The 27,052-nt window shown below is 52.3% G+C and overlaps 1 protein-coding gene across 1 annotated transcript; it reads left to right on the top strand.

Annotated features, from left to right (window-relative positions):
• Window positions 1–26,676, top strand: LOC128979944 (receptor-type tyrosine-protein phosphatase epsilon-like). The gene is made up of 28 exons (XM_054398338.1): window positions 1–4; window positions 1,221–1,274; window positions 11,340–11,390; window positions 11,905–12,147; window positions 13,584–13,874; window positions 14,270–14,367; window positions 15,660–15,852; window positions 16,025–16,133; window positions 16,683–16,929; window positions 17,185–17,224; window positions 17,701–17,806; window positions 17,976–18,040; window positions 18,328–18,470; window positions 18,601–18,688; window positions 19,277–19,347; window positions 19,766–19,802; window positions 20,553–20,650; window positions 21,168–21,284; window positions 22,308–22,465; window positions 22,544–22,679; window positions 22,885–23,034; window positions 23,208–23,307; window positions 23,833–23,912; window positions 24,331–24,465; window positions 24,866–24,991; window positions 25,557–25,714; window positions 25,988–26,123; window positions 26,602–26,676. Exons 1-28 carry the CDS (start codon window positions 1–3, stop codon window positions 26,674–26,676), a joined length of 3,309 nt encoding a protein of 1,102 aa, XP_054254313.1.
• Window positions 26,677–27,052: the final 376 nt, after the last annotated feature.

Genomic DNA, 27,052 nt, shown 5'->3' with positions numbered 1-27,052 from the left:
ATGGGTAAGCTTTGTGTCTGAGAAATAAAAAGGCAAGTTCCTGCCAGCTCTGTTACAGGAAGAGATGAAACACATACAAGGGAGAAGGGGCTGAGATTACCTTTCTGAGCATAGGAAGGCACAAGAAAGTTGGCCAGGCAGACTCCAGCTGTGTCTCTGAGAGGTGGAAGACTACTGGAGTACACATCCCCAAGTACCACCATAACTGCAGAAAAAAATTAAAACAAAGATTTCTATCATATTTTGCTAGAGTTAGATTTTTGGGGTGACTGGGAAGATATGTGGAGAGAGTCACCCCAAACTGGCCTGCTCAGTGCTGCTGAATAAAGGTGCTGCAGGGTATGTAAATCACAAAAAAAGATCTTCATCAGAAGAAAGCGGAGCCTCATTCCATGCTTGGGAGTAGTGGATCTTGCTGAAGAGCACAATAAAGAGGAAAGCCATCACAAGGGGCTGCAGCCCTGCCACAAAGCTTCAGGGAAGGTTTTAAGGCTTGCTTTTCCCATGGTTGTGTGTTTCATCTGGCATGCAGGCCATGCACGTCCAGCAAGAGCTGCTTGGTAGTTAGGGAAGCTGGGGCATAAATTCATCAACTCCTCCCCTGGGCCACCTCTGATGGTTGGATCTGCTGCTGTGACCAGTGACACCAATCTCTTAGTCACTCAGACAGCCTCCAATGACAGTTCCTTCCCTGCCCACTGCCATGCCTGTGTCACCTTCTCACCCCTTCACCGTTTTTCCCATTCCCAGCATGTGTGGTCAAAGCAACATGCCACAAAAATGGGACTCCTGCTCCCCAGGGCTCTTGTCAGCTGGTTCCTGAGCACCTGCTCTCAGCCCAGCCTTGAGCACCCAGCAACTTCTGCTGAAACCTTGACTCTCCTTGCCTGCTCCAACCAGAAAGCCTGAAAGCTGTGGCTCTCAGACAAGAGGTCAGAGAGAAGCAAGACTGCAAAAGGAGCACAAAACTTCCCCAGCACACAGATGAGAGCAAAGCATCACTGAGTGTGGCAGATGTTCCCGCTCCTATGAGGAAGCCTCTTGCACCACATGCGATTTCTCTGCGTGGCTGTTTCCTTTCTGTGCTTGCACCTCTCACAATCAGAGGGCTGTGCTGTGAAGCAGCCAGTGGAACTGAAATCTCAGTACTGCCCTGGGAGCACAAGCAAACATGGCCCTACAATGGGCGTTTCTCCTGCTCCTCACACCTCTGTTGGCAGTACAGGAGTGGGAAGAGATGGACCCCAACACTTCTGGAGAACCTCAGGAAGCAGGTAAGAAGTGCTTACTCGTGTCCCCACAAAATAAGACTTTTCTGCTCTCCTGCTGCAGGGTTCCTGTGTGTCTTGCCACAGGAAGGGTGCAGCATCTGTATCAGAGAGGGATGGATCTGATGTCAAAACCAGGGCCATAGACATTTTTGCATGTCAGGTTGTAGTGGGGTGAAGCTGTTTGGGGATGGATGACAGCAAACCTCAGTGTGCTGGGAAGGCTTCTGCAGTGTCTGTGGACAGCATCCCTGAGAGCATGAGGTGGTCATCTCTGCACAGTGTGCAGATGCCATGTCCTCAATGCAGTGGAAGATGGCTGCTCATGCTCAGCAAAGACTCTCAGAGCCATGAGCTGAGCCCCTGTGTGTCCAGCAAAGACCCTGACTGGCAGGAGTTATGATGTGCTGGGACTGCTTTGTAAGAGGTTTCTCTGGTGCTGGACATCCAGGAGCACCCCCAGGGCCCCACTGGCTTCTTCCTGCACACTTTCAACCCAGCAGAGGCAGTTAGTGGGTATCTGCAGGCTCACAAGTTTTCTGACCTCTCAGGAGGATGCACTGTCTGGGGTGTGGCTGTGGTCCAGGGGCTGTGACCTTGTATTGCTCTGCACCTCTCTATTTGTAGGATTTCTCTAAACTAATCTTGCCACAGCTAGGTGATAAAAATCATTAAACTAGCATCCAACCATGTGATTGTCATCCTGCTCTGCCACAGGGGTGTGTCTGGGCAGACGAAGGATAGAGAAATCTGATGATTAAGTACCCTGGCTACAACAGAGGCTAGGGAATGGGACGAGGATTTTCAATTGCTGATGCAAAGTGATGGCAGGGTCTGTACTGTGTGACAGATTCATAGAATCTTTTAGGTTGGAAAAGACTTTTAAGATCATTAAGATAAACCAACACTGCTGAGTCCACCATAGTTTACTATGCCCCTATGTACCACATCTACAAAACTCTTCAAGCCTTCCAGAGAGGATGACTCCAACCCTCCTCTAGGCAGCCTGCTACAATGTTTGATAACTCTTTCAATGAAAACATTTTTCTCAATGTTCAAAGAAATTTTTCCTTATGATATGGGCTGTAGGAGCCCACTCTCAGGGGAACCTGTGGTTGCAGGTAGCATGAGTACAGCACACTCACGCAAAAGCAGGGGCTAAAACTGCAGTAGGCAACATCACCCTGCCCAGAATGGTTTCCCCTTTCCCAGATCACCCACAAATACTGTCCTGCCAGGCCAGCATGTGCAACTGTGCTAAAGTGTTGAATGGTTCTTCAGCTTGTTTTTGTAGTGCACACTAAGGGCAGGATCTACCCTTACTGTGTGTGGTGGGATGAAGCGAGGACCCGAAGGACAGCAGACTCTTGGCATGCTCTGCACATCTGTGTCACCCAGCTGTCCGTGGAGGAGTCTGGGGCTGCCTGCAGCAGAGCTGGTATTGCTGATTTTGCACCTTGACTTTTGTGAAAAGAGGAACCGAGATAAAAACATTTGGCAGCTGCACCCAGCAGTGGAGGCACTGCCTCCATCTTCAGCACATGGGTTCATCCCAGGCCAGGTTCCTGTCTCAGGGTCCCTACGTTACGAATTGGGGGCCTTCTCTTGCTCAGGGACAAGACAAGAGGAATGTCCAGGATGAGGCTGGAGGGTCCATCCCATCCCTGCCTGTGGGGCAAACAATGGCAGTGGGGCGAGGTAAAATTGTTGTCCAGAGATGGGGGATATGGAGACAGAACTTGACCCAAGAGTTCTACTTCCCAGGGGTCCCTGAACATCTGCCCTGACCCTGGCAGATGCAGAGTACAGTCGGAGAGGCTGAACAGCCCAGTGGGGACAGTGGACAAGCTGGTCTTACTCCTCATTGCTGTCCCCTTCCAGGCACTCACAAAGTGCTCCCACGCTGAGGGGAGACCAGGTTTCTGAGAAGTGTGGGGATGTACTTGCTCAGCAGTGTTCCTGCATACCCACAGTGCTGGACCAGGTTTTTGCCCTCAGACTGTGCAACACTCCAGCACTGAGCACCAGTTCTTGCAAAGCCACAGGCATGGCAGTAATTTTGGAGATGGGCCATATGCCACAGGGCTCTGCACTTGCCAAGGAGATGAGGTGAGATGGCAAAGCTATGTCTCAGCAGTAGGCAGGAGGTTATGGTACACATGGTGCTGCCAGGAACCCAGGGAAGAGCAGAGCAACTGCTGGCAGAGGATGTGGTTGGGGCATGGTGCTCAAGCGTGAGGCCACACAGCACTGCTGTTCTGTTCACCTTGTCACCAGGGCACTGTGCACTGAGCAGAGTGCATTTGTTTCATTGTCCTTTGTCACCCTAGTGCCTTGCTGTGCTATTTTTGCATGGGTTTTCTCCCTACTGAGATACCACATCTGTAAGAAAGCCTTATCTCTTTACAGTCCCAGTGTGCCTGGGAGGCAGGTAGAGAAGCTTCCACAGCATGTCTTCCCTGCAGAGGCAGGGTCTGTGATCCAGGCTTTCCCTGGTTTCTTCTCATCAGCCTTGCTTGACATTGCACACTGATCGAGTAACAGACCAGGACCCCTAAGCGAGCATAGCTGCAGTGCCCAGTGGGTGGTGGAGTGCTAGGTAAAATAAATCCAAGCTCAGACTGAATGGCTTTGTGTCAGGCAGAGACGAATTTCAAACAGCAGCTAGAGTGAGTCCTGTGGGGAACATAGACACTAAGAGATGATGCAGAGGAGTGCCTTGGGGCTTGGCACCCTTGGGACCGTGAACAGTATGTTCCACCATGCTTCCACTTTCTATTATTGGAACGCAGGTTCAGGAAACAAGTATTTCACCTCCCTTTCTTAAAACCCTGTCAGATGCCCTTCTGCATGGCAGAGCAGCTTAAAGTGCCACCATTTCCCAGTTCCTCCTGCAGTGCTTGCTCAGTGACCTGCTTTGCTGCCTCCTCTTCTTGGCATCACTCCCAAGCACAGCAGGCTCGAGTTCTCTCTGCCCCTTCCACACCCTCACTCTGTTCATCGCTTTTAAAGATCCACTTGACAGCTTTGGTTGCTCATGATGAGTACAGAGATACTTTAAGACATGTGCATGTCCTGTCATTAGCTTGCAATACCATCTCTACTGCTGGAAATGGTGGTTGCTTTTCTTAGCTACTCTCAGCAAGCATATGGCATTGAACGCAGCAAGACTCCAGCACACTTTGCTGTCACCTCTGCTAGCTGCTGAGCTGCCATGGGGAAAGGTTGAACTCTGCTTGCTGCTCCTTAGTGTTTGTTTTTTTTTTTATCTTGTATTTTATTCTTTGTGTATGGGATAATGTAATGTAGGAAAGTACATCTTTTGCTGGTAAGCAAAGGGTTCAACCCAGGAACCTGACCCAAATTACCATCATGGTCATTTCTCCTTTCTCCTTATCCTTCCCAGCATCTGCTTCTGGGGCATGCTGGGGCTTTGCCTGGCCTGCCAGACTCTTAAGTCGTTTGCAGCAGGGGCAGGCAGTCCAGGTACTTCAGTAAAATACTTTCTATGTCCCTGGGTATTATTAAACAATATTAACAAGAAAGGTATTTATTTAATAGCATCAGTTGAAAACAACCAGTTGATCTCTGACTGTATCAAACAAACAGACTAACCTTTTGTTACCACTTCTTAGGCATTCAGCATTCTCCATTTTGCAGTGAGCACACATTGCACATGATAAGAGGTGCCTGTCTGGTCACATCTACACCATATTTTCTATGCTGAAGTTTCACTTTTTCCTACAGTTTGAAGCAGATGGCCTGTGAGCAGCTCTCCTCATACTACAGTAAAGGGTAAAAAACAGTGTTTGATGACTATTTCTTTAATCTCCTGGGTTCTATTAGTCCCTGCAAGGCTAGAAGCTGAGCATTTTCCCTTTCTCTCTGAGCACACTCCCTTCTCCATCACGGTCCTGTCCCCTTGTGCACAGGCATGTGTATCCATTTCGTCTGCACAAGGGGTAACCTCCAGGCCAGTGGAGATACTCTCTGACTCATGTTTGCCACACAGCCTCCCACAGCAACTACCACAGCATACAAACAGCTACTTTGGGTTAGTTCGCTCCAGGGAGCTCTTTTCCCATGGCAAAGGTTAGAGAGTGTTTGGAGAAGGAGTGTAAGAAGGAGGGTGAGGACAGAGGCGTCCCACCTAGACTATGTACCCAGTTTTTCCAGCGCTGATGCTTGCAAGGGGCTCTGCTGGCACAGCTAGGTACAAGAAGGGAGCAAGAGGGTTTGCCTCTGGGACAGGTCACTAGTGTGGTCTTTGTGCCTAAAGGGCAGACATGGCCACAGACACACTGCTGAAACATATGGAGTCCTTATAGAAGCATATTTCAGCCATCTGCTGGTGCCTGATGCTGCAGTGGAAACCATGGATCATAGCAGCAGCACACCACACCCTCCTAGCAGAGACCAACAGGAGGACTGAGGAAGACCTGGAGGAAAACTGTACCTCTGCCAGGCTATTTTCACCTGAAAAAAAAAAAAAATGAAAAAGGAAAAGATGATGATGTCTCTGGCAAAGGGCTGATAAATGCCCACGTTTGGGAGAAGTGATTCACTGGAGTTCTGATGAAGATGGCCAGCCTAAGTCAGAAACGTGTGGCTGTTGTACCAGCTCAGTCCAAAGGATCCCTTGACACCCACTTCAAGCCAGGGAGACTTACACAGCATCAATTTACTTGCACTTTAATGAACTGCCCATTATTAAGAGAAAGGCTGAATCAATACTAAATGCCTGTCAACAATAATTAGTATCATGCTGAATGCGTCTTAATTTCAGCATGCAGAAGCTTCACCTTTCAGTTAAAAAAAAAATTAAAATCCCACATGTCAAACAAAAAGCATTCTCCTTTGTACTACAGTAAATCTGCACTATATTACACCTCTAAGGTAGCAACCATGAGATGTGGCCATTTAAAACACAGGATTATACCTGGCATCTGTAAGGAAGCACCATACAAGGCCAAAAACCTCAGAGGCTCATTCATGGTTGTATTAGCAACAAATGCTTAGATGCATCAAGGGCCCTAAAAGTTTCATACAATCACAGAATGTTAGAAGTTGGAAGGGACCTCCAGAGATCATCGAGTCCAACCCCCTTGCCAAAGCAGGATCGCTGCACAGGAATACATCCAGGCAGGTTTTGAAAGTCTCCAGAGAAGGAGACTCCACAACCCATCCCGGGCAGCCTATTCCAGTGCCCTGTCACCCTCACTGTAAAGAAGTTTCTCCTTCTGTGTTCAAGATTGTATCCATTGTGCCTTGTCTTATTACTGCACACCACCAAAAAAGAGCCTGGCCCCCTCCACTTGACACCCACACCTCAGATATTTATAGACATTGATCACATCCCCTCTTAGTCTTGCCTTCTCCAGACTAAACAGCCCCAGGGATCTCAGTCTCTCTTCACAGGGGAGATGCTCAAGTCCCCTAATCATCCTCATGGCTCTCCATTGGATTCTCTCCAGCAGGTCTCTGTCTCTCTTGAATAGGGGAGCCCACAACTGGACACAGTATTGCAGATGTGGTCTCACCAGGGCAGAGCAGAGCGGGAGATGAAACTCCCTAGACCTGCTGGTTTGGTGCAAGGCTCAGACAGTGCAGGGAGTGATGCAGTTCTCTGATGCAGAGCTGCACTCACCCCTGCCAGCAGAGCATCGATGTTTGTGAGAAGACAATCTGTCCCAGATACCTATTGCAATCTGCGCCTCTGTCAGCAGGTTGCATGTGAAGGAGACTTTATCTTTTCCTCCTCACTTCCTGCCCAGTGGGTTGCCATGTCCTGTGCTACCAGTGAGGTATGTGTACCTCAGGGCTACTGGGAGGTGTTGAAACACAATTGCCTTAATTTTCAATAGTAGGATAGGTTGTCTTCCAGACAACTGGCCTCCTGAGCTGGCAGATGGAGTCAGGGAGCAGTATAGTACCCCTGTAATCCAGGACAAAGCAGTAAGAAACCTCCTGAGCCACTTGGATCCCAACAAGTCTATGGGCCTAGATGGGATCCATCCTAGGGTAATGATGGAACTGGCAGATGAGCTGGCCAAGCTGCTCTCCATCATTTATCAACAGTCCTGGCTCACTGGAGAGGTCCCAGATAGCTGGCCAGTGTGATCCCATCCACAGGAAGGGCCAGAAGGAGGAGCCAGGGAATTACAGACCTGTCAGCCTGACCTCAGTGCCAGGCAAGGTTATGGAGCAGGTCATTTGAGTGCAATCACACAGCACCTGCAGGATGGCCCAGGGATCAGGCCTGGCCAGCATGGATTTAGGAGGGGCAGGTCCTGCCTGCCCAACCTGATCTCCTTCTATGACCAGGTGACTGCCTGGTGGGTGTGGGGCAGGCTGTGGATGTAGTCTACCTGGACTTCAGCAAGGCCTTTGACACTGTCCCCCATGGCAAACTCCTGGCCAAGCTAGCAGCACACAGCCTGGACAGCAGCACTCTGTGCTGGGTTAGGAACTGGCTGGAGGGCAGTGCCCAGAGAGTAGTGGTGAATGGTGCCACTGCCAGCTGGCAGCCTGTCACTAGTGGTGTCCCCCAGGGATCAGTGTTGGGCCCAATCCTATTCAGTATCTTTACTGATGATGTGGATGAGGGGATTGAGTCCATCATCAGTACAGGTGCAGATGACACCAAGCTGGGGACAGGAGTTGATCTGTTAGAGGGTAGAAGGGCTCTGCAGAGGGACCTTGACAGGCTGGACAGGTGGGCAGAGTCCAGTGACATGAGATTCAACACATCTAAGTGCCAGGTTCTATACCTTGGCCACAGTGCTACAGGCTGGGGACAGAGTGTCTGGAGAGCATCCAGGCAGAAAGGGACCTGGGGGTACTGGTGGACAAGAGGCTGAACATGAGCCAGCAGTGTGCCCAGGTGGCCAAGAAGACCAATGGCATCCTGGCCTGCATCAGGAATAGTGTGGCCAGTAGGAGCAGGGAAGTCATTCTGCCCCTGGATTCAGCACTGGTTAGGCCACAGCTTGAGTCCCGTGTCCAGTTCTGGGCTCCTCAATTCAAGAAAGATGTTGAGATGCTGGAATGTGTCCAGAGAAGGGCAACAAAGCTGGGGAGGGGTCTGGAGCACAAGCCCTATGAGGAACAGCTGAGGGAGCTGGGGTTGTTTAGCCTGGTGAAGAGGAGGCTCAGGGGAGACCTTATTGCAGTCTACAACTACCTGGAAGGAGGTTGTAGGCAGGTGGGGGTTGGTCTCTTCTCCCAGGCAACCTTTGACAGAACAAGAGGACACGATCTCAAGCTGTGCCATGGGAGGTTTAGGCTGGATGCTAGGAAGAAATTCTTCACAGAAAGAGCAGCCATTGGCCATTGGAATGGGCTGCCCATGGAGGTAGTGGAGTCACTGTCCATGGAAGTGTTTAAAATAAGACTGGATGAGGCACTTAGTGCCATGGTTTAGTTGATTAGATGGTGTTGGCTGATAGGTTGGACTGGATGATCTCAAAGGTCTTTTCCAACCTGGTTAATTCTGTGATTCTACAAAAGGAAAAGCAACAAGTCCACTTTGCACTGAAGGTCAAGGCTGGAGCAGTTTAGTCTTTTCCACCAGAAGAGAAACAGGGGTGTTGCTCCTTCTAGGTGAGGATGGCAGGGTATGGGATGAGAGGTACCCAGTCCTGGGAGCAAGAGAGAGTTTTTGACAAGGGATGGAGAGGAGAAAATACGAAGTGTAGCCTGCAGAACAAAAGTGAGTTGGCAACCTGAGTAGGCCTTTTGCTGTAAACAAATTTGCATGTGGGTGTGAGCAGGTAATGCCCAGCATAATCATAGTAGTGGAGGTAAATGGTGTCAGCAGAGACTCCCTGGAACTGGTGCACTCCCACAGCTTCTGCCTTTGGGGAAGAGAGCTCAGGCAAGAGCAGCATCCGCTGGGCTGCTGGATTCAGCTGTCTGGAACCCCTCCACAGCACATGGGTGGTCAGCAGGGTCTGCAGTTAAAGGTCCCAGGGTCTGGGGCATCATACCGGGAGGTACTCATCTCTGCCATCCCTCTGAAGTGAAGGGGACCAGCACCCGTCTGGATGGAGTCTCCTCACCCCCAAGGACACTGCTGGATCCCAGTAATTCTCAGGACTCCCCATTATGTCCTTTGCACATAAGTGGATGTTAAGCACCCTCCAGCTGGGACTCCAAGCTGCAGTTTACCCCAAACCAGAGCAAATACACCTTGAACAAACTGGTGCAGCTGAGCTGTGCGGGGGAGTATGTGCTATCAGTCCTCTAGATCAGATGCATTTCCAGTGGGACCCAGACCTTGTACACTGAGACTGTCATTTGCATGGATAAGCACAACTCCACCCAACTCTGACCTTAGAGGTCCTGAGCTGGTGGCAGACTCTCCATGACATGGCTGTGCTTCAGCTCCACCTGAGTGACACTCCAGGAATGGAAGGATTGAATGTCTTGGCTTTCCCTTCTATCCTGGTAGTGCCAGGGAAGCCTTTCTCTCAGCACCTTGTTGCGAGCAGCTGCGGGGGTCTGCACTCCTGGGGAGCAGTTCAGAGGCAGGAATAAAGGTCATGACACTAGAAGCTATTGTGAGCCCTGCGTCTTCAAACAGCACCTAAGCACATGGCTGAGGTGGTAGGTGTGGAAGAACCTCTGTTTCAAGGCTAGGAAGGAGCTCAGTCTGTGGTCAGCCTTATCCAAATGGAAGACAGAATGGGGAAGCCTACACATCAGTAGATATGGATCAGACTGCTCTTGGGGCATCTTGCTGCCACCCTTAACTCTGCTCTAGGCTGCAAGACAGGGATTTGAAGTTTTGTGTGGTAAACGAAGGAGCTGGACAGTGTAAATTAAGGCAATAGGTCCCACAACAGGCTCCACCCTTTCCTGTTTCCACCTGCTCCTTCTCCTCTGTGCAGAGAGATGCCAGAAGCCCCAATGGGATTTGAAGCTCCACTTTACCCCAGAGCAGAATTTTTACAAGCTCAATGAAGAGGTGACACTGAGCTGCTTTACGGAGGACTCTCCCCCCCTTACTGTGATCAGATGTGCAAAACGAACATCTCCAGGTTGGAAGGATGCTTGGGAGGTGAAGAACACTCTGGGAACATGGCATGGGTTGTCGAAGAACCTGACCTGCATCACAAGTAAGTGAAGGAGCAGTAGGTCACCCCTGCTACTTGCGCATCTCCATCGGAGGGGCTGTGACCTGGCCACAGGTCAGAGAAAGGCTCTGGTTGGGGGCAGTAGGGAAGGGGCAGAACCTTCAGTGTGGGCAGGTTTTCTCACTTTCTCTGCATTTTCTCCCAGTCTATTCCTGAGTTGCAGGCCATGGGCAAGTAGGAAGAGGCCAGATCCTACCCCTCAGTTCCTCCCAGTGTCTGGTATCACCACCTTGCCCCAGGCACAAACTGCTTTCCTGTACTTGGGTGCTCTTGGGTTTCCTTGTAGTGTTGAATGCTGGTACTACCATCAGTCATGGCAAAGCCTCAGTCTTCCTCTTGCCTTGAGCATCCCCTGTCCCTGAGAAGGAATCTCACACTTTCTCCCTGACAGAAAAGTGCCCAAAAATCAAGCAAGATGAAAGACTTGAGTTTTCACCAAGCAAAAATAACTATGAGCCAAATGAAGAACTGACATTGACCTGCCATGGAGATCTCAAGCCAACCTTCTCCAAGGTGAAATGTGCAACAGAATATCTGCAAATCACTTCTGGAAAACCAACCTATCAAGGTGTCTGGTGGGGCAGAAACAGCACAGGGACCTGGATGCGCATTGAGGGGACCATAGGGTGTATTGGTAAGTGAGGCAACAGCAGCTTTCTGTGGTACCCTCTCTGCCTTCACCTTCAATAGTCAGGTGTGACATCACCTGACTGAGCTGCAGGCACATCACAGTCCCTTCTTGGTGCTCTGTTGCCTGCTGAAGAAGACAGTCCAGCCAGAAGACAAGAGAAAAAGTAGTGCTAGCCAAGCAAGCCAGCAGATCCTGCAGTGTTTCCTGAGCAAGCCAAGTGTAGGGCCATGCAGATGGGCACCAGAGCCTGGGGTAGGACACAAAGCAAGCACCAAGGTGCCCTAGTCCTTGCTGTGCTTCCAGGTGCCACCCTGGAGTGCACATGGCTGCTTGGCCGCCTGCCTGCCAGTGCAGGTGAGGGACTCTGGGGATGTCTCCTGTAGCCACAGGAGCTGGAGTGAACTGAAGGGAGCCCTGAGTCCCCAGGTGTGGATAAGCCCTTGGCACTGGTGCTGGAGGCTGTGGGGCTGCAGACCAATGCTCTCTAAGTGGTGGGGATGCAGGGCTGCCACAGGCAGCAACAGAGCTGTCCTTATTTGGGGATAGCCACGCTGAGTGTGAGGATGGCTGTGCACAAGAAGCATAGTGCACAAGTAAGTAACATGAGAACCTCCCTGCCTGAGGCTGTGGGAGATGGCTAAGAATATAAAGAGATAGATCTGCATGGATGGGGGCGCTTCATGGATGAGTGCACAGAGTGCTTTCTTCCAAAAAGCCTTGTCTGTGGGTCAGATTCTGACAGGTGGACATTATCTTTCCCCTTACTTCAGGGGCTGGAAGGTTTGCTGGGGATTTCTTCCTTACCACTTGCCCGTCCCTTACCTCATCACCTCCCAGCCCAGCTAACATCTACTTTCAGCTCTGCCAGAAACGTGTCCTAGGCCCCCATGGGACTCAAGACTCCAGCTGGAACCAGAAAAGGAGAATTACAAGAAGAATGAAAAAGTGACGCTGAGTTGCATTGATGGTTTGCAGCCACCCTTCACCAAAATCAAGTGTTCAAGCCAAGTCCAGTCAATCAGTCATGGGAAACCCATATACAGAGAAGTTTGGCTTAGAAGGGACAGCAGAGGTACCTGGACCCCCGTTCAGTCCAGTGTGGAATGCTTAGGTAAGAGAGCCATCAGGAGCTCTCCTGGCTGTACCTCTCGACCCCAAACTAAATGATTGACCATATCCCACTACTCACCCCTGACTCAGCTTGTCACCGCCCACTCCAACTAACACTCACTTTCACTTCTGCCAGAAACATGCAAAAGACCTCGGTGGAACAAAAGTGTCCAGCTGGTACCAGACCAGGACAATTATGAGAAAAACAGTGAACTGATGGTAAGCTGTCCTGATGGTTTCCAGCCTTCCTTCACCCATGTCAAATGTGCAGGAAAAGCACAGTCCTTAAGTCACAGGAAACCTGTATATGAAGAAGTTTGGTCTGGAAAGGACAGCAGAGGTCAATGGATCCCCATTCAGTCCAGTGTGGAATGCACTGGTAAGTGAGACATCGTGAGCAGGATGGCTCTTTTCCAGAGGCAGGATGCTGGGAATGTATCTGGGTAAAATTCAGCATGGGAAGGTCATGATTTTACCTTAGGACCAGTTCTGTGAGGCTTGATGACTGTGGGAGCAGCTTGTGCAAGGTCAGGATGAAATATACCCAGTTCTGCTCTCCCATGGAACAAAAAGATGACTACAACCACACACCTCAGAGGGTGTTCTGTCTGGTCCCGTTAAGTCCTTTTCTGACTTCATGTAGCAGCCCTTGCTGCTTTGATGGTGACATAAGGCAGCAGGGTAAAATGCTGGTCCAGCAGGCTCTGTGCAGGTTTTGTGTTTAGTATGAGCCCCCTGTAAGTGCCCCAGTCCCTTGACTTACTCCTCCTAGCCTTTCCTGGGACACCTGGGGGAAACAGCATGGGGCTCTTTTCCCATCATGCCTGTTCTGGAAAGGTGGTGTAGCAGGGCTACCCCATACGGTGTGCCAGAGCGCCATCGCGTCTTACACTGCCGGGGAAAATGCCGTTTTCCCCTGGGGTCTACAGAGAGGAGGAAAGCCTGTCATCTTTCTAAGAGCTGCATACATTGCAGAGATTGTAGAGATTCTGGGACCCCCTGAACCCTCAGTTTTGATTCAGAAGGACAAATCGGATTGAGAAATGAAACTCCACACGTTCATGCACATTAATTCCTGTCCACGATCCTCTTGCTCCCATCAGAGGGTGTGAGGGCAGAAGAAAGACTTTTGTTGCTCCATGTGAGCTGCGATGTAGCTTAGCTGGGGACACACTATTCCTGTGCTTCCCTCTGTTCCCCCTCAATGTCCAAATGTTTGAATGAACAAGGGGAGGTTACCTCACTTAGGGAATTGTCCTGAAAGGTCATGTCCAGCTTCTGAGCCCACCACAACCCCCAAGTTTCCTGCTCCCTGCCTCCTGGTTTGCCTCCCATCCAGCTGGATGGGGAGCAGGGCTTTTGGGCTGCAGCACAATTGCTAGGCTGGGAGGGGAAGGGCCTTCAGGAAGTCACCCACTTGCAATGTATCCTTCACAGAGGTCTTCCAGGTTGTCCCCGGGACCTGGGAGATTTCCAGCACCAGCATCAAAGTGAACTGGACCTGTGGGCTCCCAGGCGCCTGCCAGAACATGCAGGCCATGTGCCGCCTGGCAGAGCCTTCGTCTGCTCCCTGTGAGGCTGAGGAGGTGGAGGGAGAGGAAATTCTACAAGGCCAGGGGGGAACATTTTCATGTCCTCTTCTCCAGCCCTTCACTGACTACAGTATCACCATCACCCTACCCCCCAGCACGATCCTTTTTGCATGGCTGATCAGGACAGAGGGAACAGGTACGTGGGCACGAGTACAGGAGAGAAGAGACAATCCTGTATGGTGTCACAGGTAGGGGAGGTGGGAAATGTCCCCTTCAGCTGGCAGCTTAGCCCAGGCATCTGCTCCCTGCAGCAATGGTCCTGGGAGCAGGGCTGCTGGGAGCCTGTGTGGCTCTGGGCAAGGGCATGTGCAGGCTCCTGGAGCAGGGCATGTGCCCTGCTCACTCTTCCCCTCCTCACCACACTCTTCCTCTTCCTGCTGCTGCAGCACATGGAGCCTTCGTGGAGGACAAGCCCTGCCTGGGAGGTGCCTTTGTGGCCTGTCCCCTGGGCCAGCACCTGCCTGCACCCCATTTGGGGCTCAGCTCCTCCTCACTGTACTCATGCATGACTCCAGCCTCCTGTGCTTCCAGTGCCAGACAAACCAGAGGAGATGCAGCTGGATCACAACACAAGTTCCCTAAGGTGGAAGGTGCTGCCCTCCTGCAAAGGGGAGATCATTGGAATCCAGGTACCAGCAGGCCATGGACTGCCCATTTACCTCCTCACCTTGCCAGGCACCTCCCTGCCTGCAAGCAGCAGCCTGGGGACAGTGGGGAGGGAAAGCCATGAGTCCCTCAGGTAGCAGGCAGTGCAGGTGAATATCTGGCTGTGAGGAGCATTTTCTGTCTCACCTTATATATTTCTTGTGCTATGGATTTGCCTGGAGAGGTGGTGGGTGCTCCCTGCCCTTGGGCACCCCCCATCTGCTCCGCTTGGGGGTTGGCCAGCTTGTGGCTTGATGTGCAGCACTGGCTGACAAGTCTGTGTGGTGGCCTCCCAAGGCTTCCTGTGACTCTTGCAGAGGCTTCCTGCCACAGGAAAACATGTGGTTTGAGCCACCCTCTGAAAATCCCATTCTTCTGGGAGACTTGCACCACTCCTTTGAGTTTGCCTCAGTGCTAGAGGTGCCTGCTCTGGTTGTGGGTTGGGGCTCTTCCCACACGAGAGCCCTGCTTTGTAGCACTGAGGAGGGGGGAGACCCTTACCCGCGTGGCCTTAGCCTTCCCCGAGGACAGGCTTCTCTGTGGGGGGACAGGCACCCAGACACTCTTGTTCTTTGTGCCCCACTTGGCTCTCTCTGGGGGAAAACAGCATTGCTTGTGGGTCTACTGCAACCAGTTCCCTGCTCCCAGATGCTAGCCTTTGAGGGAAGAATCCTTACTTTTCTGCTTTCACTTAGCTCCTTCTCTGCATATTGCCAAGAAGCCATTTCCATAAAGATCCTGACATCAGAGAAGATGGTCCAGAGTCTCAAGAGAAATTCAGATGGGGTGTTGGCAAACGAGGAGCCTCCATCTGCATCCCTTGTGGGAACTCTCTCTTCCCCTTTCAATGCTGACAAAGCCTTCAGAGGGCAATCTTCCACAGGAGGAAAGAGAAGTTGAGGGAAGGATGTCACCACAGTGCCCACGCTGTTGCAATTCCATACCAGCCAGCTGGGCCCGGGCTCCTTACACACATACACACCTCTTCAGAGGAGCAGCCTCCCCCTTGCCCTCAGTTCTTCCCTGGGGCTTGATCCTTTGCTCCCAGAGGCAGCTGCTCTCCTGGCTTGGCTGTCGGCTCCAAATTCCTCCTCTCCTCCCCTTGTCTGCTTTGAGGTCCAGTGCATAGGCTCCTGAGGGTTCCTTTCTGGGAGACTTCCACAACAGGAGTGGGCAGAGAGGAGATGCTTGCGGGCACTATGCTGTGCCTCCGTGCGCTGGGTTCCCGTAGGGCAGGGGGCAGCTGCTGCCCTGCTGCTCTGTCCCCTGTCCCCAGCTGAACATCACGAGCTGGAGCATGCAGGACGGTGGCTTCCTGGAGATGGAGCGGCTGCGGCTGAGCGGCTCCGCCACTGAGCACTCCCTGCCTCAGCACGGCGCCGGCAGCAGCTACGTGGTGACGATGCGGGGGGTCACGGCCGCCGGAGCTGGCGCTGCGTCTCTCTGGACGTTTCAGACCAACAGCTCGGGTGAGGCTTGCTGTGTCTGTGCGCCCAGGCCTGCGGCCTCCCAGCCAGCAACGAGGAGCTTGGGCACACAGGAGCTGTGCTCCGCAGCCTGCGCTGCCCGGGACTGCCCCTGCCCCCCGGCAGCGCCTGCCGTGCTCCCCGCTCAAGGCCATCCCCGGGGCCTTCCCTCCAGACTCTCCACAGCCTCCCAAGGTCAGCTGCCGCCGCGTCCGTGACATGTCCCCATCCCAAGGCACAGCTGTGCTTCCCCTCCGCCCCATCGCCCGTCCTGAGGCGACGAGGTCAGTGCAGCCCCTGGCAGCTCTGCTCTCCGCAGCCCGGAGATGCTTCTGCCCACGGCCACCTCCCTCTTGCTCTTCCCAGCCCCATCTCCCCCAGCCCCATCTCCCCCAACCCCATCTCCCCCAGCCCCATCTCCCCTAACCCCATCTCCCCCAGCCCCATCTCCCCTAACCCCATCTCCCCCAACCCCATCTCCCCCAGCCCCATCTCCCCCAGCCCCATCTCCCCTAACCCCATCTCTCCCACCATCCCCCAACCATCTCCCCCAGTCCCATCTCCCCAACCCCATCTCCCCCAACCCCATCTCCCATCCATCCCCCAGTCCCATCTCCCCCAACCCCATCTCCCCAACCCCATCTCCCCCAGTCCCATCTCCCCCAACCCCATCTCCCCAGTCCCATCTCCCCCAGTCCCATCTCCCCCAACCCATCTCCCCAGTCCATCTCCCCAGTCCCATCTCCCCCAGTCCCATCTCCCCAACCCATCTCCCCCAACCCCATCTCCCCCAGTCCCATCTCCCCCAGCCCTCTCACCGCTCTGCCTCACAGGGAGATCCAGCTCATTGTGGCCGCCACACACAACATCACAGCCGTGGAAGATGCCTGCGTGGGGGAACCACAGCCCTTCAATGCCAGCCGGCAGCCTGGCACCTATGTGGCTGCCATGCTCAACCTCACAGCCCCCACTGACTTTGTGCTGGGCGATGGGACCCATGGGCAAGGTTACCACAATGCTGCCCTCCAACCTGGCTGGAACTACACAGCCCTTCTGCGCCTCGTCCAGCGCTCGCAGCAGGTACCCATTGCAGGGGTCCTGCTCTCTGGGGATGCTGCCAGCTGGGGCCAGGCCTCTTGTCAGGCTCTGCCAGCGCTGCATGGGCTCCCTTCCCAGCCCCTGTGCTGAGAGACTGAGTACCTTGGCAGGATAGTGTCCCAGGGCTCTTTGGCTATAGCTGCAGCATTCGGTGGCTGTGGGTGGGAAGCCTTCACCTGCAGGGTGGGCAGTGGGGCAGGAGTGGCCTGAGCTCTGCCTCCCAACCTCCTCCAACAGGCAGAGAAGTTCACCTGCATCTGCTACAGCTTCTCTCTTGGTGAGTGGGCTCCTTACTCCCTTTGCCTGATCCTCTTTCCCACGTGTACCTTTTTCCCAGACTGGCTTCTTCCCATTGAGATGAGCTGGCCAAATGCAGGTATGGTGTGGTCTCACTGTCTTACTTCCATCTTCCTGGAAGTTCTCTGGATCTCTAGGTTATCTATGTAGATTGCCTTTTGCAGCCATGGAGCACTTTGGTAGGTTTGGGCACCAATGGCAGCTGGGCTGTGCCTGCCATCATTGCATATTGTCTCTCTAGTCTTATTGCCCACCCTGTGCTTGTGCAACTCCAACATGCAAACGCCTCACCAGGCTCTGGCTATGGAAAAAATTTGCACCAACATAGTTATTTTCAAGTGCAAAGCCAGTGTTGGGAGATGACTAAAGATATTTTGCATTCCATACCCCTGCATCATCTCCCAACACCTTTTTCAAGATGTGCAGAAGCTTAAGTCTGGGCTTTGTTGGTTGCAGGGCAGGAGTCAGTGCCTCTGCTGAGCAGGATGTCCACGGTTATGGCATTAGCACTGGTTGTTGCACTCCTGGCACTGGGGATTTTGCTGCTCTTTGTGCTCTTCAGGTCAGTATGTGCCTCATCTCTCCTGCTCTCTCTGAGGCATCCAGCATCTTGCCCTGCCAAGAAGTGTCCAGGTGGACCCTGAGTGAGAGGTAGGGCTGTTATAAGGGCAACAGCCTCTTCTCTGTCTCCCTCTTACTCTGGTCTATGGGTCTGACTTACTATTTTGCAGGCGAAAACACAATAGTTCAAAAATCTTGGAGAACAACAGTGCTGTCCCACTACAAAGTCGAGGAGGTCAGTATGAGCAGAGGCCCTGGATGCTTTGTCTGTACATGCCATCTGTTAAAAGCACAGGCATAGTGCTTACTGGCTCTGTAACGTCGTTACGGGAACAAAAAGTTCAGATCTGGCTGATATGGGGAAAGAGACACTTCCCAGGACAAAGGGACCTCTGTAGGGAGCAGCAACCCGGGGACTGATGCTTAAGTTCTGACCACTTAATGCCAGCTCAGTCTCCGCCACAGAGCTCTGGGGCCAGCCATCATGTGCATATTAAGCTCCTGACTTCATGTTCTCCACAGGTGTATGCAAGATAAACACACAGATCCCCACGGAGGAACTGCTGGAGGCTCTGAAGTGGTTTAAGAGGGCAGAAATAGAAACAGAGCAAACAGAGGATGAATTAGTTGGCATGCATGGTGCTGGGCGTCTGAGAGAGTATCAGGTCTAGTTTAGCTTTGCTTTCCCACCTGGCTTGCCCAGCCCTCAGCCCTTCCTTGAGTGTGTGATGCAGTTGGACTTGGCCATACCCAGAACATGGCAATACAGAATGGGCTTGTCTTCTTCCTCTGTAGCAACTGTCCTCCACTTTATTGCATCCCTGCAATACTGGGAATGAGCTGTGTAATCAGAACAAGAACCGCTACAAGAGCATCGTCCCATGTAAGCAAAGATCTTCAGGGGTTAACACAGGGACTTGGAAGTGGCTGGGCAGTACAGCATGCTGGGCTGGTGTAGGTGCCTCTCAAGCTCTTCAGCAGTGCTGAGTTCCTTGTCTCATCTTCCATTGCCACTGAAACCCAGAGGGATTTTCCAAAATCACAATGCTGGCTGCACTGTTTTATACCCAGTTGTAGAATCTTTGTTCTGCACCTCAAATCTCCCTGTAAGCTTAATCATTCACTACTGCATTCCTGCTCCTGCTGTTAGTTAATGCTGAACACTGCCATGTTCACCAGTGGCTGTTCACGGGAATGCAGAGGAAGTGACCCAATTCCTACCAAAAATTAAAGCTCCTCTGGGTCCCACATGGTGTGGATATTTGGCCCTTGTGCTAACAATCTTCCCTAAAAGCACATCACCTTTCCCCATGTGCCACATGACCTTTCATCTCAATAGATGTTCTTTACCTCTAAATATGTTCTGAGGTCTGTGGAGTGCTGCTAAGGAAGGAGCAGATAGTCCAGATCTTTCCTAAATTACATCCCCCAGAGAGACAGTCCACCATCTCCCATGTCCTTTCTCTTTCAGATGATCACTGTCGTGTGGTGCTGCAGCCCTCTGACACAGGGAATGGCTACATCAATGCCAGCTATGTGGATGTAGGTAGCAAGGAATTGCTGCTCTGGGCAGGATAGAGGTTCCTGGGTAGAGTAGAAGAGGTGCCTGACTAAATGAGGACAGTCCTGGTCACATGGGTTGCCCCAAAGCCTGGCACTTGCTACCCTCAACTGTTGGCAGATCTTAGGATGTTACTTTCCGTGCATCCTCGAGCCACCTGGAATACTCTGGGTTTGTGTGCAGTTTGCATCTCCAAAAATAAAGGGACCTGTGTGAAAGGACAGAAGCCAAGATGGAGTCCCTGAGTACCTACTCTCTGTGGTGGCCAGGAGTGGTACTGTGGGACATGCTGTGCCAAGGGTGCTGGACTCTGATGTCTGTGGGGATGGGTCCTTTATTTCATTCCCTGTTAAATGTTTTACCCATGTGATCGGAGCTGTTTGAACCTCTTCCCCACAGAGCTACCGGAGTCCACGTTTCTTCATTGCAGCTCAAGGTAGGTGCTTCCAGCTCTGATGCTCAGGAGATGTCAGTTGCTGCCCTGAGCACTTTGAGGAGTGGGGAACTGGGACAGCAGTCTAGGAGCTCGGTCCAAGGCCCTGTATCTCCTAAGCCTCTGTCTTGGACAGTAATTATGGGTGCTACAGAGCTTAGAAGGCCTTGGTGCTAATTTGGCAGTGGCCAGCTGGAGATGGTCTTTGCAGTGCCCAGGGTGAGGACATGGTCCTTCCATTCACAAGCCTAGTTTGTTCCTTTCGGCAGCTGGTGTTGACAGGGATGAACTTGCAAGTGCCTGACACATCTGCACTCAGTGCACTGGGAGACAGGCTCCTTCCAAAATTTCAAAGCTGGGATGAGTTTGTCTGCTATGTGCAGCATGTGGCAAGCAGGTCTCAGGCTCCTTGAAAAGCTCCAAAAGTGGTCTTCAAGAAATAGGACCCTAAATGTGGGAGCAACTCATGGTCATCTCAAGGGTCTGAATGGAGAAGTCCCTGGAGCAGCAGTGAATCTCTGATATATCCTGGACTCACTTGTCCCTCTCCTGCTGGTTTCTAACATGGGTGGTGAAGCCAAGGTGTCCAGCACCCCTGCCAGTTGCTGCTATGCCCAGGCTGTGCAGTGTTAGTTCCTGGGCAAAGGGAAGTCCAGAGCTGCTCACAGCCTCAGAATGTGTGAGTTGTGCCTGGGAGCAGCTACCCCCCTGTTGCTTGAACACTGGCACAGGGCTCTCCTCTTCCTTCTCAAGGCCCCTTGCCTGGAACGGTGGTGGACTTCTGGCAGATGGTTTGGCAGGAGAAGACCTCAGTCATAGTGATGCTGACGGGCTTAGTGGAGCAGAACAAGGTAGAAAAATTATCTCAGCCTGTGCTCAACTTGGGCCTCTTCAAAGCCCAGGCCTTTTTCCCTGCTTTTGTTTTGCTCCCAGTGTGGGTGTTGATGTGAGACCTTAACTCTCTCTGCAACTATCTGAAAGGATGTTGTAACAAGGTGGGGGTCAATGTCTTCTCCCAACAAGTCATTGCACGAGAGGAAATTATGTCAAGTTGTTCCAGGGGAGGTTTAGACTGAACAATATAAAAAAATCCTTCACCAAAAGGGTTGTGAGACACTGCAATGGGTTGTCCAGGAAATGGTTGAGTAGCCATTCTTGGAGATAGTTAAAAGATGTGTAGATGTGGTGTTCAGTGACATGGTTTAGTGGTGGACTTAGCAGTGCTAGGTTAACAGCTGGACTTCATGATCTTAAAGGTCTTTTCCAATCTAAATGATTCTAAGAGGGCAGAGAGCAGATTCACACCACGGGCGGCTTGCAATCCTCCATGTGTCTGCTGGTGCTTAGTTGTCTTGCTGCTGTTGACAGAACAAGTGTGAACAGTATTGGCCAGAGCAGAAGCAAGTCTACGGGGACTTCACCGTCACACTTAACAACACCAGGACCACCACAGGCCTTGTCACACGCATCTTCTGCCTGCAGAAGGTAAGCCTGGTGTGTAGCTGAGGTGAAGATGCAAGATGCATTTGGGTTTCAGCAGTAGTGGCAGCTGTCAGCCAAGAGACCCTGTGAGGAGACTATGGTCTCCAGCAAGTCAGTGTTGCTATCACTGGATGCCATGCCAGAGCAACAGGCCCAAGTTTCTGTGCCAAGCAAAGGCAGCTGGTCAGCTTCAGTGGTCACCCCATATGTGTGGAGTGCGTGCAGGCAGAATGTGCATCCTTGAAGGCATGGCTGAAGTGATCACAAGGGGCTAAAACCAATTACAGTGTCTAAAATGGCATCTCTGTAATGTGGAATGATGGGGCAGGTGCCTGCCTTCCCCTGGACTGACGTGCAGAGGATCCATATTGAAACCCCATGGCCACTTGTGTGGACAGATATTTCATGGTTTAAAATAATTCACATAATGACATTTCTCAAGGTGGGTACTTCTGCTGAAGTCATACCTCAGATAGCAAGCAGAAACTGAAGGAGCTGCAAGGAGGGGAAAATGAGCACAGTACAAAGAAAGCAAAGTTATGCACACTCTTGTCTTTTCTTAGCTTGCCCAGAGGAAAGCCTAGATGACAGGTAAAGCTCCAAGAGCATCTGATGGTGGGACATAGCAGTTCATTAATTTGGGCCAAGTCAATGTGATGATTAGGGAAAAATATATGATGGGCTGGTAACCAAAGTGCAGTAGGAAATACCTATTCTGGGGGAAGTCAGGGGAATCCAGGGGTTTTCAATGACTCTAAACTGTAAATTTTGTTTTGTTTTTTTATCTGAGGCACAAGCTACATTTATTGGTCTGAGTTCAATGTTCAGAATATGGGAAAGCAGGGAACAAAGTGCCCTTTGCTATCTGATGAGCAGTCACTTTGATGGGGATGCTGGGGGTAGCCCTGTACACTAGTGCCCATCTGGTTTTCTCCATTGCTCCCTACTTGTTGGCATGCAATTACTTCATGCAAGTTTCCAGGTTGGTTCCTGCTTCCTCTCCTGCCAGCTGTCTCTCCTTTGCAGGCAGGGTGTGCTCTCCCAAGAGTAGTGGAGCAGTTTCACTACCTGCTGTGGCCAGACCACGGGGTGCCCAGAAACCCTGCTCAGCTCCTGTGGTTAGTGGAGGTGGTGAACAAGAGGGGTTTGGAAGCACCTGCCGGACCCGTGTTGGTGCACTGCAGGTACTGGGCTGGGAGAACTTAGGTGCGGGAGCCAGGCTGGCCAAGGCAGTGCTGAGCCTTGGCTTTTTGTGTCCTTAGTGCAGGGATTGGGCGCACAGGTACCTTCATTGCCCTGGACTTCCTCCTGAAGATGGGGAAGGCTGAGGGGAAGGTGGATGTGTTTCACTGCGTGCAGAGGCTGCGGGAGCAGCGAGTCAGCATGGTGCAGACCAAGGTAAGGAGAGCTGGCTGCTTCCTGCATGCTGCCAGTCTGCATATCTGTTTCCAACCCTCTCCAGGGATGTGGCTTGCAAAGTCACACTGGCCATGCCATTCGTGGTCTAGCTACGGGGACTGGCGCTGCTAGTTGACGGAGACTGCAGAATAAGGCTCTCAACACCATGTCCCAAACTGTGCAGCTGATCCATGTCCTCATGCAGGAGCAGTATACCTTCTTGTATGAGGTGCTGCTTGAAGGCTTGCTCTGTGGCAGCACCGGGATCCCAGTGGAGAGCATCACCAGCCATGTCCGCTGCCTTCGAGAAGCTGAGACCTCAAGACATAACAATGTCCTTGAGAAGGAGTTCAAGGTACCACCAGGATCTAGTGCACTTGGATTGTGCTGCTGGGACCAGTCTGTGATGTCTCCCCACTATGCTCACTTCCCCAGATGTGAATGCTGGTAGCAGAGGCATTTCTCTGGGGTGGCTAAAATTGTGAGGAGTTTACAGGCAAGACTTTCTTGACTAAATAATCTCTACAGGCCCTGCAGAAGTTTTCTGAGTTGTTCCAGCTCCTGCCATGCAGAGAAGCAGAGAAACCCAGCAACCAGCCCAAGAACCGCAAGCCAGGGATCCTACCAGGTACCAGTGGCAGGGCTGGGCAGCCACATGCTCTGCAGCCTGGTACCTGAGAGGAGCATGGGGGGGATGATGCTGCCTTGCTGCTTTCCTCCAGGCCTGCCTCTGGCAAGTTCTGCCGAAGGTCCAACCATAATTTTCTGGTTGGTGATAAGTGTAGATTACACTGGTCCTACCATGGGAGCAGGACCTTCCCTGCTTCCTTCTGGGCTTGCTGGAGGCATTCATTTATGAGATACACCTGGGATAAACATATTTCTGGGTCAGGTGAGGAAACGGGGAGCAGTGAGGGAGGGTGGACCTGCTGTGCCTCTGTGCCTCCACCCATGGGGTTTTGGATATCATGTGACAGGCAGTCCTGAGCTGCCCTGGGCATTGGGGGCTGGTGGTGCCTCTTCATCCAAGCCTCTCCAGCCCATGCTGCAAGGAGCCGTTGCAGCCGTCCCCACCATTTGCAGGGGGAGCCCCATGCCTCTGTGTGAAGAGAGGATGGCTCCTCATTTCTCTCTCTGCCCCTTGCCTCTGTAGCGGATTCCTACCGGCCCATCCTGATGTCATCACTGAATGCAGATGGATCACCAGGTTACATCAACGCTGTGTTTGTCGACGTAAGGGTTCAGCCCCAGTTGGAGGGTGGGGGTGCAGTTTGCAGCAGAGACAACTCTTGGGCACCACTGCTCAAGGCAAGGGTAGGCCATGCCACCCTGGTTTGAGATGTCCCAACTCTGCAGCTTCCTCACAGTGACTACTGCCTAGTGGCTGCGGTCTTGCTATCACCAGGAGATGTCCTCAGTGATCAGTCTAAGCCCTGCTCAGCATGCTGCCACAGCTGCTGCCTTTTGCCTGGTGGGAGCCCAGCCCGGTGGTAATGAGCTGAGGGGGTGCGGGCATAGGGCGTAGTTGTGCTCTTACAAGGTGCCTTGTGGGCCTGCAGAGCCCGGGCTGCAAGGAGCAGCTCCTGCTGTCAGGGGGGCTCTCCGGGGCTGAATTGTATGACTCTTCCTCACACCCTGGGGTGTTTTGCAGACATACACAGAGGAGGACAGACTCATCGTCACCCAGATGCCCTTCGCCACCACGCTGGTGGATTTCTGGGCTCTGGTCTGGGATTACACCTGCACATCAGTGGTTGTCCTGAACGAGCTCCAGGAGCTGGACAAGGTCAGCAACCCATGTACAGCCCTCCCCTCTCCCAGCTTTTTGTGGGACCAGGCAGTGTGCTTTCTGCCTTTGTCCTTGCACGTTTCTTCTCACGAGAGTCCTGCTTGCTGCAGACTTGTGGGCACTGAGGACCCAGCGCTACAGAAAACGTGTCCTCAGTCTCATAGCGAGGGAGCATTCTTCAGGTTTTGCTTATGCTTGCCCAGAGGTCCTCTCAGTGGAGTGTTATTCTTGTGGCTGCTGCACTGTGGGTTGGTCCCCAGCAAATGGCAGGCAGAGTGCCTGTGTGCACACTGTGGCTTATAGTCAGGAGGGTAGTGCACATCCATACGAGGTGCTGAGCTATGCCAGGCATGCAGGCTGGGGCTGTGTGTGGTCATGCATGTGTCTCCCCTGCCAGACATATGTGGAGTTCTGGCCTACCCAAGACGAAGCTGCCTATGGCCGTTTCCATATCCATCTGATCTCAGAAGAGCCTGGAACTGGCTTCACAGCCTGGACACTCGCCCTCACCAATAGGCAGCAGGTGGGTTCTTTGTATAGAAATGGCAAAGTCCATTGAGAGCAGGACTGACTGGGCTCCAGCACTGAAAGGCTTTGATTTAGGGTTAAAGAGACACTTAGGCATGGCAAAGGCCACAATGGTCAGAGGGATCTGATAAGGTACTGGAAGGGCACTGGCCAGAGCAAGGTCTTTTGCCTTAAGACATAAGTTAGTCCAAAATGGTGAGGCTATATGCACAGGTATATTTGTACCCCTCCCTAACTTGGAGGACAGCAGCCATGGATAGAGTTTGTGCATTTCACTGTTGGTTTGTGGATGGGGACAGCTCTTAGAGGTAGCTGGGCACTGGACTAGCATCCGTATGAGCTGCACTTGTTGCTCAGCTCTTGTAGTGTGCTCTGTCCATCTGCTGGTCTCAGAGCACTCAACACAGAAGGGCAAAGTCTGGGACTGGACCATCCCACTGTGGGGCTGCTCCATTGATCCAGTATGCATGGCTAGGCCAGGACTGGCACATTGTGCCTCCCTTCCCTCCATGAAATCAGAGGATTTCTCTTCCCACCCCACTGTTTTTCTTCCCTGCTAGCCCAAGAAGTCTGCACTGGAAGTCCGGTTGTGGCAACTGAAGGACTGGCCCATGCAGCAGCCTCTTCCCCCACACTCTGCCACCATCATGAGCCTGCTAGGGAAGGTGGAGACACACCATCGGCAGAGCCGGGATGGGCATATTCTTGTCACCTGCTGGTGAGTGATGTCTCTCAAGGACCAGCCATGGCTCAGAGCTGGCTCAGCCCAGGCTGTGTCACTGAACTGGAGTCACAGCTGCATCTTGGGTGGACATATGAACATGAACTCATCTGTGTTCAGACAGAAAGGCTTCCCTGTGGAGGTTGGCTGGGTGCAGAATCTGTGAACGTGATCATCCTGAGAGCCTGCATCTCTAGTGGAATGCCTCTGAGGCTTAGGCCTGCCAAGTGATTCCAGAGCAAGTGACTGTCCCCTTGCACTCCTCTGCAGGGATGGTGCCAGTCGGAGTGGGATCTTCTGTGCTGCTAATTTCCTGTGTGAGCAAATCCAAAGTGAGGGGCTGGTGGATGTATCCCAGGCTGTGAGGATGGTGAAGAGGCGGCGCAGACAGCTGATTAAAGATGTGGTAAGTGCTGCCTTCAAACCCAGCTAGGATGGCAACACCAGAGCAAAAGCCATAGCCTGCTTTCTGCCACTTGGGACATACCCACTCGCTTGGGCAGGTTCTGCAGAACTAGATAGGCACCAAAGCATTCAGGAGGCTGAACTGCCATATATGGTCCATCTGGCCTGTTCAGTGTGGGGCTACACTTTTGGGTGCTCAGGTGCCTGCCCTGCACCCATGGCTGGAGGCCATCACAGAGTGAGCGCCCTGGATGGGAGTGAAAAACAGACACTTCGTGCTGTGGACCTTAATGGCTTTCCTCCACAGACCAGATGGCTCCAGCATTAGGGTAGTCCAGCCCTCAGTGGGTGAAGGTGGAATGCAAATGGGATGAGAAAAGTGGACTGTACCTGTGCTTGCTCAGGAAGCTGCTAGCAGCCAAAGCTTGCACTATGCTATGAGTATTGGTGTACCAGATTCTTATATCTTCTGTCCTCAGGAGCAGTATGGACTCTGCTACGAACTAGCCATCAGTTACTTGAATTCATTTGAAACCTATGGGAATTTCAAGTAAGGCATGGCCACAGCCCATCTCTGGCCAGGACTTTGACTCGCTTGGCAATCTTCCATTAATAACAGTGGAAACACAGTCTGAAGATACTTTACACCCCTGAAAAGCCACCCCAAGGATCCTCTGTGGCTGGAGAGCACAGGCTAGACTGTCTCTAGATTGTATGCGGGCTCTGAAGTGGGAACCTGACCCCTTACCCAGAGTTCATGCAGGAATATAGCTAGAATCACAGCCTGAGTATGCAGACCAGAATAGAGGTACCAGGACTTGTCCTAAATGTACCAGGGGTAAAGAGAACCACCTGTCCCACCCAGGCTCCCTTGACCCTTCAGGCAGCCACAGGGAACGTGTGGAGATAGCTCCTCCAACACCAAAGCTG

This window comes from Indicator indicator (assembly GCF_027791375.1).
Source record: "Indicator indicator isolate 239-I01 chromosome Z unlocalized genomic scaffold, UM_Iind_1.1 iindZ_random_scaffold_45, whole genome shotgun sequence".
Classification (NCBI taxonomy): domain Eukaryota; kingdom Metazoa; phylum Chordata; class Aves; order Piciformes; family Indicatoridae; genus Indicator; species Indicator indicator.
Note: the sequence above shows the minus strand (reverse complement) of the source record. Positions and strands in the feature narration are given on the sequence as shown.

Coding starts and splice junctions, on each gene's coding strand:
- LOC128979944 (XM_054398338.1), top strand. Junction 16,930..17,184: donor TCGTCCAGCGCTCGCAGCAG/GTACCCATTGCA, acceptor CTCCTCCAACAG/GCAGAGAAGTTCACCTGCAT. Junction 24,466..24,865: donor AGCTCCAGGAGCTGGACAAG/GTCAGCAACCCA, acceptor CTCCCCTGCCAG/ACATATGTGGAGTTCTGGCC.